Below are 13,430 nucleotides of genomic sequence, written 5' to 3' on the forward strand. Positions count from 1 at the left end.
GTTTCTGTTTTCCTCTGTATGACTGGGTGCAGTTGGATTGGAGAATCAGCACCACTAAAGAGTCATATGGTTTGGTTTTATTTTTGTGCATTGATCTTTGAGCAACAGTGATTTCAAGTGTTGTATTTTTTGAACTAGTGGGACTGCTCCTAATTAGTGTAAGTTAGACTTGGATATAAGGTTTTATAGTTTATATGGAAATATTGACCTTCCAGTGTTTTGTTTCATTTTTTTCCTTTGCAGCTACATATTACATTGTGAATCATGGACCTGGGGAAAAGTAGGTTTGAAGGGAAGAATATGAAAATGAAGTTGATATTTTTATGTAGATACATATACTATAACTTGCTTACATTTCATCTAGGTAAAAGTGACTCAGGTGAAAAACAGACACAGTGAAAATTTTATTGAACCAAGAACAGTAAGGTGTAAAACTAGGTGTTGTGAAATTTGCAAGATTCTTCACAATAACCGTGCACAGTCTTTTTATTTTCAGTCATTCTTATAATCTTCAAATAGTTATAATCATGTTGCTTCGTTCTTGTAACTGCCCTTTTGGTTTTGGCAATGCCATTGTAAGTGACATCTCCTCTAATACAAAGAATTTTCTTCAATATCAGGGTCAAGAAAATTTTAGAAATCATGCTTTTTCTCATTGATAAAAAGTTCTTCCTCTCATTTAGGTATTTTTTCTTGAATGCAAAAGTAAAATTGGAAATAAGGTCCATTCAAATATGTCACTAGAGCTTTTTTGAACTATGTGACTTTGAAAAGCTTCATGATAGTTCTCAGCAAATATCAAGTCAAATGTCATTTAGAAAGTGATATAGGAAATTACTATTGCTTTGAGAATTAATAAGAATTGAGAGTGCATTTTGGAGGTCAGATCTTCCTTTTCTTTTGTTTTTGCTTTTTGTACTGCTGTTGCAGGAGTTCTCATTCTCACTTGTTCTTAGCCAGATGTGAACACCTGCAAACTCAATATATAAGCCAGAGGTGTCAGATTTGGCATTTACATTCGACTTGACATATGGGAGACCCTAATTCATGAATAACGGAATGTCTCCAAGTCCAAGCTAGTGGCAAAACTTTTGTTATGCTATGTATTGGGAATTCATTGTAGAGCTCAGTGAAAATTTCAGAATAACATTTATGAAGCAGTACACAGCAGAAATTTTGTAATCTGAATTTTGCTGCACCACATCCTTTATAATCTGTCTGTGCACTTCTATACAAAATCGTGGTCTTGCTCTACCTATTAGAAGAGATTTAATAGCACAGGGTGCGATAGGTTTCATGTTACAGAAATTTCATTCTTTGAAGAAAATGTATTGCACAATATTTATTATACTGTGAAGTGTTATCAAGATTAAACAATGCTGATGCTTGGGTTAAGGCATTACTAGAGAACTTGGTTCAGTACTCAGTTTTTCTTTGGTTAGCAATTTGATCTTGGGAAAGTACTTCAGGTTTTTTATCCCTGAGTTTTTACATCTGTAAAGTGGGGATAGAATTCCCCTTTCCCTGCCCTTATAGAGCTTGATTAGAAAATCCCTGGGGCAGTGATGGTGTCCATCTGTGTTCATATAGCATTTAGTAGATGAGTGTTTCTCCAACCTCAAGCAAGCTCTTGCTTATTACATTATTAAATTATTATTATTAGATTATTAGATAAGGTGTCAGATACTATTCTAACTCCCCAAAATTAATAACAAACAAAAGAGTGAGCAGATTTTATGCCTCATTGACCTTGTTTTTTATTTTGTTTGCTCAGTCTCTTGCTAGTTAGCAAATAATTTATTTCATTGATCAAAAGCCTGTGGTTGCCTTTCATACCTGCAGCTCCTGTAGCAAAGCTTATCTCCAGGATACCTCTGGAAAAGGGCAAGAGGACTGGGTGGATGCTCTGAAGTCTCTTTTTATGTCTATTTCTCCATTACTCTGTTTCCCTCATTTTTTTAACATCAAGATAATGGTATTTACCTCCTTGAGCTTTATTTATCAGGATACCATGTAAGATTTAGATTATTATGTATCACAGTAATGAAAGGATACAAATGTTCTTGGAAACTTGCATAAATTTAATGATGATTGGTGTTGAATATGGCTGGTTTAGTGTCATCATGAAGACTAGGAGCCCTACTATTTTTCCTTCTGTCTGTTATACTGGTATAATTGCACTGAAACCAGTTGAGTTACACTAGGATAAGAGAATATGCAGTTTGAATATCCACTCACAAGATGGTCACCAGGTGGTTTTTTTTGTGTTTAGTTCTGTTTTGTTTTTTTAAAACAAACCAAAACCCAAAACAACAACAAAAATCCAAAAGACAAAAAGAGTGCAAAAGGAGAGTGAAACAGAGAAAAGAATGTTGTCCCTTTTGTCATGGCATCACTGGTTTTGTATGATAATGACAGTGCAGTACAGCTGCTACAGCAATGTGGATATAATGCTATCAAGACCCTAACCCTGTATCTGATTGCTCTTTAGAATTCCCCTCCCCCTGAAAAAACAAGGCAGCATCTTGTTTTGCTCTGCATGTCAGGATGTCCCCTTTTTTTTCTTGCATACTCTGTGCTTGTGAGGAAGTCTAGAAGGTGTCCTCCACAACATCACTTGCAAGCTGTACAGGCAGGAAACCACTGTATCTCCTGTCATGATCAGGAGTCTTGTCACATCTCCTGTCGCATAAGCTGAGGTTTAGCTTGGAGTCCTATTTGTATGTTGCCAAACTTGAATTCCTCTGTAGGGCAGACGTTCTGGTTCGATCACTACGGGAGACCTCAGGGGACAGTATCACCCCATAGGACATTCCTCAAAGGGTATATGTATATATGTACCTATGTACAGAAAAAGAAATATTTCTATCCATGTGTGTGTTCTTGTCAGACTGTGAGGTAATGTGTCCAGCTGCTAGGTCAGATAAACTATCACAAAGAATTAATTTAAGAACAGAGATACCTCTTTGGAGAAGGGTGATATTATAGTCAAGTATATAATCTGAACAAAAGCCACTGGGCAGACTGAATTACAGTCCTGGTTACGTGGTCCCAGAAGTTGATCAGTAGAGTACATGCATGTCTTTGGCATCAGCTGGATATTAAATTTACTACTATTTTGGCTTTCAATGAGGGAAAAATGGACAGTACTGCAAATAAAAACGGGGTTGCTGATATTGTACTTCATATTTAACCTGTAAGGATCCTTAGAGGGTAATCAAACTGTTTTTCTTAAAGGTTACTCAGAGCAGAGCAGGATATCCAAAATAACATACTAATAGTACTATGAAATATTCTAGCAGCCTCTGTCCAGGCCTCTTTTTGTAATAGGGAAGTTCAAAAAGCACATACTCCTACGTGCAGCTTGTAAGAAAAAGGGAAACACATTCCTTATTCACTAACATATTACTGCACTAATTGGATTTATGAACCAATGCATATGCTAATTTATGTTAAAGAGAGAGATTGTTATCTGGTGCATGGTAGTGTAACGTAGTTACGGAAGTCTATCCATAGAGGAGGATTCTGGCAGCCCAGGCATGGAGCCCTCTAAGAGTACTTTCTCAAAGGCCAAACATGGAAAGGATCTGCTGGCGACATACCTGAGAATGGACAGCAGCACAGAAAACTGCAGAGGTTCCACACAGAGCTGCAGCTGATGTCTGGGTTAGGACACACAAGGGAACAGTGCTCCTCTTTGGTCTGCAGTAGGTTACTCCCTGACCTAGGCCCATGAAAAAGAGCAGAGCAAGGCAAAACAGTAGCTTGTCACCACTTGTGTGTCTTTTGGAGAGTCTTCAGATCATGAGCTCCTGGAGGCAGAAACTTTTGCTCTTTCACTTTGCCTAAAGCACCTTGTATTCTCTTGGTTATTATATACATTGGAGGTAATGTCACTGTCACTGACTTGTTTTCTCTGTTATAGTGTGTGCCGTGGTCGAAAGTGGGAATGCACCAAAAATACGTGTGATGGCACCTGCACTGTTATTGGTACAGCTCATTATTTGACATTTGATGGATTGAAATACAAGTTTCCAGGAAACTGTCAATATGTATTAGTTCAGGTAAGAACATGTCAAATACTGAAGCTGTCTGATAATATATAAAGTGTTTTACACCAAGAGAGAAATCCAACAGTTGGATAAATCACAGTAAAGTATTCTTAATTACTATGCCAGATGCATGGTAGAGGAGAGCAGAGCTTATTAATGACTTCAAAGATGCCTTGAGAACTTTGAAGATTGCATATGTTCTATAGAAATGAGTTCGGTTGCCATGTGTCTATGGGGCAGTCATAAAATGTATGATAGCAGCGTGGTACAGAGAGGAACTGTCCGAATCTAATTTCTAACAAGGAACTTTAGATACCCATAAATCAATCTTTCCTCATTCCCCATGAACCTCTTTATCCTGTGGCAATGGCTTACTGTCTGAGACAAGAAGTGTTCGGTGAACCTTCTCTAAATGCAGCCAGAGCACACTCTGCTTCTTCAGTTTGGCAAAGTCACTCTTCTGTTCCACGCACCAACCTATTTGGACTACATTGACAATATCCATTTTCTTTGCAGCAAAGAGGAGAGGTGGATAAAGACATAGCACACTAATATCAACCTGCAATTTGTGGGAGCAGCCAGAAATTTACAGAGTTAAATAAGATTAAAGCTTATTTACAGATGCAAATTATTGTCTATTTGAAAATGTGTGCGCGAAAGAAGGATTTATCTGAAAGTTTGGTCTCAAACTAGATGGATCCACTTCTAATTGACAACAGTCTTCTGCAGTTACAAAGTGTCATGTTTCTTGGGTGGGCTGCTTTTTTCCCCACAGACCTTTTTAATGAGACACATTCCTCCTTGCAGTTCTCCTTGAGCAGGAAAGTGTGATCAACCTGTCTCTGGCTAGGTCTTTGAAATATACTTCCACCTTGATGCCAGCTGGATTACCTTAGAAGAACCATTGCTCTGACACCAGTGAGAGCTCTGTGTAAAGTTCTTATGGGCAGTAATAGCATACATTACTAAAAAACTATTTAAAATGAAAATGAGATCTGTTTTCCTCAGATAACCAACACAGAGAACAATAGACAGAGCCTCTTTCTTAAAAGGTGTATACTGAAAAAAAACCCAAAAACCTAAAAGGCCTGATAGTCATGAGTCATAGAAATTTAGTGCTAACTCTCCATGCATCTCAGAAACATTTGACTTAAAATTACATTAAATGACATAATTGGTCCCCAAGAAATAGGTTGACGTTATTGTAATTATTATTCATGTACAGGTGGGAAAACATGGGCATCAAACATTTTGCTCAAAAATGTGCAGCAAGTTTCTTTCTAACCCTTCTTTATAACATAACCTAGATTTATATTTTTATTTTATCATTAAAGCTGCACAGTCTTGTTTTCACTGTTAAATCAATTAATATATGTATATTAAGATGTACACTGTGGCCATTGTACATCTTTAAAATACCACAGATACTGCAATAGCATGGATCCTCCCTGCAAAATATGCACGTGCGTGTGTCACTGGCGGAGTGGGTCTCATTCTTTAAGGGAGGGACCACATGAATATCTATACCAAGCATAAAATAAATTAGCATGGGAACAGTTACATGCCAACATATATCTTACTGGCTACAGAATACACAGGGCGTACATTTGAGGCTTCCTTTTTCTCCATAGATCTGTATGTGTTTTTCAAATGTTCCACATTAATGACTCATTTATTTTCATCTGATAGGATTTCTGCAAGGATGGCTCTGGGACATTCCGGATACTAATTTCAAATGAAGGCTGTGGCTTCACTGGAGAAAAGTGCACCAAAAGGGTTATCATTCTGTATAAAAGTGGGGAAATAGAGTTATTTAATGGAAATGTACGTATGCTTCCATTCTCTTTCTTTCCCTTTTTTGGGGAAAAGAATTTCAGCTTGTTTAGTAAGATGAGGCATGAATGACCTCATCTTAGTGGTTCTAGAGGGTTAGATCATAAAATGAACAGATGAGCAGGATTATAATTATCCATTTTACTCCCAGAGGTGTAATGCCATTTTGATATTTCTGCTCGATGCTAATAAATTTATCTCAGGTAAGAATGTTGTTCAATGCAAGCTCATATTGGAACACCGTTCCTATAAAAATGGGAGGTCTAAGTCTATTTCAAACAAGGTTAAGTGCAAGGAAGAGCTAACAAGTGTCCCATTACTAGCAAAAGTAAAGCTTCAGACCTAATTTAGCCTTCTGAAGGACTGAGCACACAGGAAAAAATTAGTCATGGCTGAAAAGTTGATACTGCAGAAGCAAATATGACTGTCCTTTCCCCCATTAAATTGTCAGATTGGAAAATCCAGATGACTGGATTCTTTTTTTTTTCTTTTCCCCTTTCCTACCAACAAACACTCAAGAACTGACCAGGAATCACTTCCATCTCCCATGTCCCTCCACAGCAGGAAACAAGCTTTCCAAAGGGCAGAGTTCAGCTCTTTGCCTTGGGCACTGTAACAATTAAGACCGTCTGTGTGTTCAAACATTGCAGAGCTACAGTGGATTATAGTGTTTCAATTGCTTAGTTTTCAGAAGTACTGTGCTCTGAACTGGCATCTGGACCAGAGATTTGCAAAAATGTTCCCCGTGAAACATGAAACCACTCTACATTTGCCTTGTTTTGGGTTAACAGACAAAGCTGAACCAGGTTTTGCATAGCCTGCAAATCGCTGCGTGCTACCAATGCTTGACAGGAACATGTAAAACATGGCCGTTATTAATAGTGTCTGTGCAGTGCATCTTGACAGCATGTGATCCGTGTAGGCTTTTGGTTGCTGGAGGAATGAACATAGGACATTTTTGTTGCCTAACCAGTTCTTTATTTCTGCTGCTAAAGAATCTCCTGCCTGAGGGTGAATAGTAGTGCAGGGGTCAGTCCATAGAGCCAGGCTATGTCTGAAATCTTCTTTAGGAAATGGACTTTCAGCAGAGCTGTGATTCTCTTTGGACCCCTAAACAAGGGCCAGGAAAGACAGGAGGTGATTAGGCATCCAGCAGCTACGGTAACAGAGGGTGTTTGGTTGCTGAGACAGTATGTCCTTACAAGGACTAAGTCTGTATCGTAAGACTGTCCACATGACCTTGACTGAATTTTTAGCTGCCTTTCTACTGCGTTTAAGGCTCAGTGTAATATCTAGAGAAGGTTTTTGTAGAAATAACAGCAACCAAAGGAGGGATTAAGTAAGAACAACTGATATGAAGACTTGTAGGCAAATTCTCACTCAGCGATGACTTCCTCTACCCTTTTTTCTACAACAATCCTTAGAAGCAAGCAGGAGAATCAAGGCTTTTTTGCTATTAAAATGTTTCCAAGCAGCATTATTTTAAGATGATACTGTTTTGAGAGCAGCTTCTAGTTTTAAGTAAACAAGGGCTTAATTGAAGTATCTGTATGCTACAGTTCTGGCTCATGTTAAAAAAAAATAATTACTGTGAAATCATCTTTGCTCTTCTGAAATAAGTGAATCTGCCAGTTTGCAAGGTCAAAAGTTTATGACTTCATGGTTGGGCAAAAAGCCTCCATAAACATAGAAATTCTGTAATTTAGGTCAACCTCCCAGCTCAGTTTTGTCCTCCTCTGTTTTTTGCCTTAGTTTGGAAAGGCAAAGACTACTGTAGGTATTTAGAAGAGAAGTGACCAAGTGTGACTAGATTGTATAGTAATACAGTCAGCATGGAAGAAGGTGAAAAAGCTTCCAGTTCCTAAAATAGTCTATCTTTTAGTGTATTATTTCCCTAAAGACATTGAAGGTCCTCTTTAGGAGATCCTTGGAGGATGTCTTCTCTGGGGATAAAGTTTCCAGTAATACCCCAGTGATGAAGAGAATTGAATTACAGTGCTGAGCTTTTACTGAATTGAGCAAGAAGGAATAGTGGGATAAAGTAGTATTTTGCCCTCAAACTACAGAGTGGATGAATGGTTTGTGGGCTCCTCTTTCTCCCTTGCTTTAATCACTATTTGTACCGATTGAAAGTTTTCATCTGCCACTTCCACAATTAAGCAGTTTTCAGTTAATGCATTAGTGGTACTTACAGTAAAAGCCTTGCCAGACCTTTCTCTCCAAATGTGGTTAATAATCCTATTAGCATTCCCATTGAAAGGGGATTACGGTGTTAAAGAAAGCATTTTAAATTAATCTTTTAAGTTCTTAGTAGCTGGAGGCAGTGAATTTGCAGCCAGATGGAAAGAGAAAGAGGCACACAGGGGAAGTGAAAGTGATGGAAAAATGAAGAGACACTGAAAGGAATCTCTCAGGATTTTTTCTGTTGGTGTAGCTGGTTGGGAAGAAAGTCCTTCCTGACTTCGGAATCAGGCTCTGGTCCTTCAGAGGACACCTATGCATGTGGTTCTCCCAGTTCACATTACACTTAAACCTAGCCTGCTCTTTTGTTGCTACCTGCCTCAGGAGCACAGAACTTTTAGTTTCCTAAAAAGCTGAAATAAAACATAATTATTCACTGAACCATTGATTGAATACTTAACTCGATTGTTAATTAGGTATACCATGTCGTCTTTATCAACCCTGCTTCTGTTTAGCAGTCATTGCTTTGTGTGTCGGCGTTTGCGGTGAGTATATGTTCTATGCCGGGAGCACAAGGGATGTTGCCCCATTCAAAATTATGGAAAAGTGATGGGATTGAAATACCATACTTGTATCCCAATTTGCTGTTCAGAAGTGTTGTTTCTAAGGCAATAATTTATCCACACCTTTTCAGTGTAGAGACAAGCCTGTAATCAGTCCCTTACCCATACCTTGCTTAAAGTTTTGCAAGTGCTCCAGAGCATCTGTATAGTGTGTGGGAACTATCTATTCTCTGGAGAACAGCATGTTTGAAAATAGCTGTTAACCTATGAGCATGTGTCCCACTGAGGGGAAGTGACCTACATGAAACAGTAATAGGAGACACAGTTGATAGCACAATGTGCTTTTCTTGTTCAGGTAAACATCAAGGTACCTCCTAAAGATGACAATGATTTAGAAGTAATGAAGTCTGGCCGTTATTACATCATTTCACTGGGCAAAAGCATCAGTGTGACCTGGGATCTGGCCATGGGAGTCTCAGTTATCTTAAAAGGCAATTTCAAAGTAAGTGTTTTTTGCTTTACTACTTATTCTCATTAAAGAATGCACTTACCCTATCTCTGGGGAGTAGCATTTTTTTTAATGCAGACATGCTGATAGATTTCCATGGAGTATTAGGCACTTGCTTGAATATGAAGGGATTTTTCTTGTAATACCTTAAGGGTTGCTTACTTTCCTGGTGGTTCAACAATAAGGGGTAAATTCTGTGTCATTGGAGATGAGCTGTGATAGATAGGATGAATGCTGTGGTGCCTCAGAATAACAATGCCTTGAGTGGTTTCTTTTCTGTTCAAGAGCAGCAGTATAAGGAGCCAGATATACTAGTGATGGCAATAGGACAGTCATCTCCAGAAATAATAATGGGATTCTAGGGATGTACTCAAGATAGAGCCAACAGACACCTCTGATCAGAGTTTTTGTCTTGCTTCCTAGAGTCCTTGGAGACAGACTGGTCCTACTCTCAGCAAAGCAGAATAGGAATAGGAGCTAAACTTTCTCTGTGAGAGACTATGTCTATTTTAGTGAAGTTGGCAAGACCAGGGATAATTCAGTTTTTAAGCCTCATGCCATTAAAGCACTAGGCTAAAAAGACTTCTTAACAAAACCCTAAGCCAGTCTACAGATGTAAGATTTATGTATTTTGTGTTTCTTTCCCTGCAAGGATCAAGTGTGTGGTCTGTGTGGAAATTTTGATGGAATCCAAAACAATGATTTGACCAGCAGCAATGAACATCTTGAAGTAGATCCAGTTGACTTTGGGAATTCTTGGAAAGTTAATCCATACTGTGCTGATGTTGAAAAGGTGATTGGAAATGAACTGTGAAAACTGGTTAATACGGGTTACAGTATCGCTCAAGAGCAGGCAAAGATGTTTGAAAGGATAAAAATAAATAGAAATGAACTCCTTCCCCCCATATTTTTGCCAAATAATATTATTTCTTGAAATCTGATAAAAGATCAATTAACTTATTTAAGGCCTCTGAGCTGCCTGGCTTCAGTTGAATGTTAAAATAGCCAATCTATATGGTAGAGGCTGTTCATAGAGTTTTCCAGCCCAGATGCTTGAAATCCAGGTATAACTGGAAATCTCATTTTAGAGCTTAATCTAAAAAAAACAGCTGTAATTTTCAGACAGGGGGAGTTCAGATAAAAATTTCTTATTTCCCTATCCAAACTTCTATATCCCAAATCTTAGTTTGTCCATTTATGAACAACTGAATGCAGAGATTAATTTCTTTCTATATGCTTCTTGATCTTTTTTTAAAGAGCATTCAGTTATTATTTTCAGATTGGAGAGGCTTGAGCAGAAAAAGCAAGATGCAGAAGGGGATGTAAGACCTTATTGCCATGCTGTCACTGCTGCTGAATTTTGAGGAGGCTATCTGCTATCTGAAAGTGTTGTCTATGTCCTGGTGCCGGACATTAGGTGATTTCACGGGGTACTAGCTATGCTACACAAGAGAGTATACCACCTCTTTTCCAAATACAGAGTTTTGAAAGAATGAAATTGAATAATAAATTTGTCTTAACCTGGCAAATAATTATGGTCAAAAAGTATTTCCAAATCAAAAAGTGAGAGAAAACAACTTGGAGTCAACTTGTTTTGACATTTGTAAAATAAAGCATTTCATTCAGATGATGCTTTTAAGGCTGAAAACTTTCTCCTGAAATTTCATCTAAATTTTCAGAGAGGAAAAAAAAAAGGGCCTTTTTTAGATCTTTCCTTAAAACATTTAAATTATCAGAAAAGGAAATGATGCATTTATTTTTGATCACATGAAATCTTTTGGGTTTGTTTGACAAATTATGAGCAAATGTGACAGACACAGTATTACCTTACTGAATGTCACTTTTTAGATATGACTTGGTTGGAGCACAGAAGAAGTTGCAGTATTAAGGAGCAAGACCGCAGGGTATGACTAAGAAGGAGCGTCTCCTCATTTCAGTGTAATAGGCACAGGACAGAACCTGCAGACTGTCTCCATAATAAATGCCATGTCAATGCTAGTGCTCCTTGTTCTTAGATAAATTAAATGGGAGGGGGAGAGACTACTGAGCAGTGGCCGTGGGTATTGTCTGCTGAGGACTGATCGTATTTGCGAGTCTCATGGGCCTTCTGCAGAGCTGTGAGTGATCATTTTTCAGGATGGATGTTTGGTACAGTGGGACTTTCTGTCATCAAAATATATATGTTAAAACTGCAGTGTACAAGTAAGAGCTGGAGAAAACATAGGAGGTGACCTGCTCTACTCTGCATTGCGCCGTGGCAGGATTTGTCCTGACAATTTCCTTTGTCATGAAAAATGTCTAGTGCTAGTGAGTCTCTTACTTCAATTTGAAGAGTCCTGAGGTCCTGAAGGCAAGACTAATGCAATCTGTGCTTGTCTCCTACAATATTAAGCCCAACCAGGAACAGACCTCGATGTCTCCACTGTGTGATGGAAACGTAGTGAAGCAGGTGATGGTAGAAACATCATGCAGCATTTTGTCTGGGGATCTTTTTGAAGAATGCAAAAAACTTGTGAGTATTGTGTCATATGTTTCACATTCTTCAATTCTGCATGAATCAGTGCTGACACTGATTACAGCTGAGGGAAAAAGTATGGTTGTGCTGGCAGCACACAGGCCTTGGAGGAGGCTGACAAACTGGCGTTCTCATCTCTGACCCTGTCCTGTAGCTGATGCTTCATGGGAAAATGCAGGACACCCCTAGTAGAAAGCTATAGAATAACTTCTGCTTGAAGACCTGCACTGATTTATGTGGCACCTCAACTCTTGGTGAATGGAGCAGGCAAACCATCTGTACGTTAAATGTGTCTAGAAGAAGATGAGGGCAATCAGTGAGTGTACCCTATATTTCTCTTTTGTAGGTGAATCCTGAGCCCTACATAGATATTTGCATGTATGACACTTGTGCTTGTGAATCTATTGGGGACTGTGCTTGCTTCTGTGATGCTATAGCAGCGTATGCACATGTCTGTGCACAAAAAGGTGTAGCAGTCCACTGGAGATCACCAGCTCTGTGCCGTAAGTACAGGGTAGATGAGGAAGAATTGGGTGAAAAGGTTCAAGCTTGTAATCAGTAACTTGTTGGCTCAGATAGACTGTTCTTACCCAGCTCTGTTGTCACTGATGTCCGGAGAAGTCCACTTTAATGGGCCTGGGCTAGCAGCTCACAGTAACATTTCCTCTCCCTTTTCTATTTATGTTCAGAGCCATACCTGGAAAAACCATTCCCTCAATAAGGGGATATAACAATCCATAGTACAAATAAATATAGAGAAAGAAATGTTTTTTGTAAATTTTCTTTTTTTTTAATTAAAAAGTTTAAAGATCATTTTTGGCAATTGTTTTTATCAAAACCAAATATCTCTAATCTAGAGCAAGTATTCCATTATGTGAAAAAAAAAAAAAAATTAAGTGGAAAGAAGTGGCCTGCCCTGGTTGTAGTAAAAATAAAATAAATATTTAAATATGGAAATCTCTCTTTTTCTATGTGTATGTGGTCTACTTTGTATCAAGTTTGGTGTCATAGTTCTGAGAGACATGGTGAATACACTCTGGTTTGTTTTTTTTTTTTTTGCCTCCAATTCTTTCGCTCTGTAGCACAAAGCTGTGAAGATCTGAATAAAAAAGAATTAGATTATCAATGTGAATGGCGATACAATAGCTGTGGACCTGCTTGTCCTGTAACGTGCCAGCACCCACAGCCTTTGGAGTGCCCTCTGCAGTGTGTGGAAGGATGCCATGTACACTGTCCTGCAGGTAATTCCATCTTTTGCTTTAAACGGTTATTTACCTTTTTCTGCTCTGCTGCTGATACTTGTAGATATTGCTGTAGAGTCTTTTTTTCCTCCGCTAAGTGTTTCTACCATATGAGAAGTGGTCTTATAGTCAAAAGACTTAGATGTAGCAGTAATTTCTTAACAGGCTTACTGAAGTGTTTTCACCACAATTTCTTACTGCATAAGGATGCAGGTGGTTAGACATCCTGCTTTGAATTTGTGAAAAGAGCGCAGTGTGTGGAGGGCATGATGTGGTGCCTAGAAAAGGAGAATTAAATACTGCCAGCAAGAACGAGAGAGGATGGGAACGGGGTGATAAGAAAGGAAGATAGGAAGAATAGGGGCTGTGTAGCAACAGAGGTTGTTGACGATGTGGTTAAAGTAGGGTATGAATTTGTGCTGGACACTCACAAAACGCTGTCCTTCAGAGCAACTACTGCAGCAGGGGAAATCCATTGTCTTGACTTGCTTACTACTTCCAAGGCTCTGGTGCTCCTGAGAGTGCCCAGCAGGCATC

The 13,430-nt window shown here is 38.7% G+C and overlaps 1 protein-coding gene across 1 annotated transcript in view; it reads left to right on the forward strand.

Annotated features, from left to right (window-relative positions):
• VWF (von Willebrand factor) overlaps window positions 1-13,430 on the forward strand; it is a 145,977-nt gene that overhangs the window by 58,122 nt on the left and 74,425 nt on the right. The window contains 7 exon segments of the mRNA XM_075761402.1: window positions 3,926-4,064; window positions 5,742-5,876; window positions 8,985-9,131; window positions 9,790-9,930; window positions 11,530-11,649; window positions 11,999-12,155; window positions 12,735-12,893. Of these exon segments, the coding sequence (XP_075617517.1) occupies window positions 3,926-4,064; window positions 5,742-5,876; window positions 8,985-9,131; window positions 9,790-9,930; window positions 11,530-11,649; window positions 11,999-12,155; window positions 12,735-12,893 (998 nt within the window).

This window comes from Balearica regulorum, chromosome 1 (assembly GCF_011004875.1).
Source record: "Balearica regulorum gibbericeps isolate bBalReg1 chromosome 1, bBalReg1.pri, whole genome shotgun sequence".
Lineage (NCBI taxonomy): Eukaryota > Metazoa > Chordata > Aves > Gruiformes > Gruidae > Balearica > Balearica regulorum.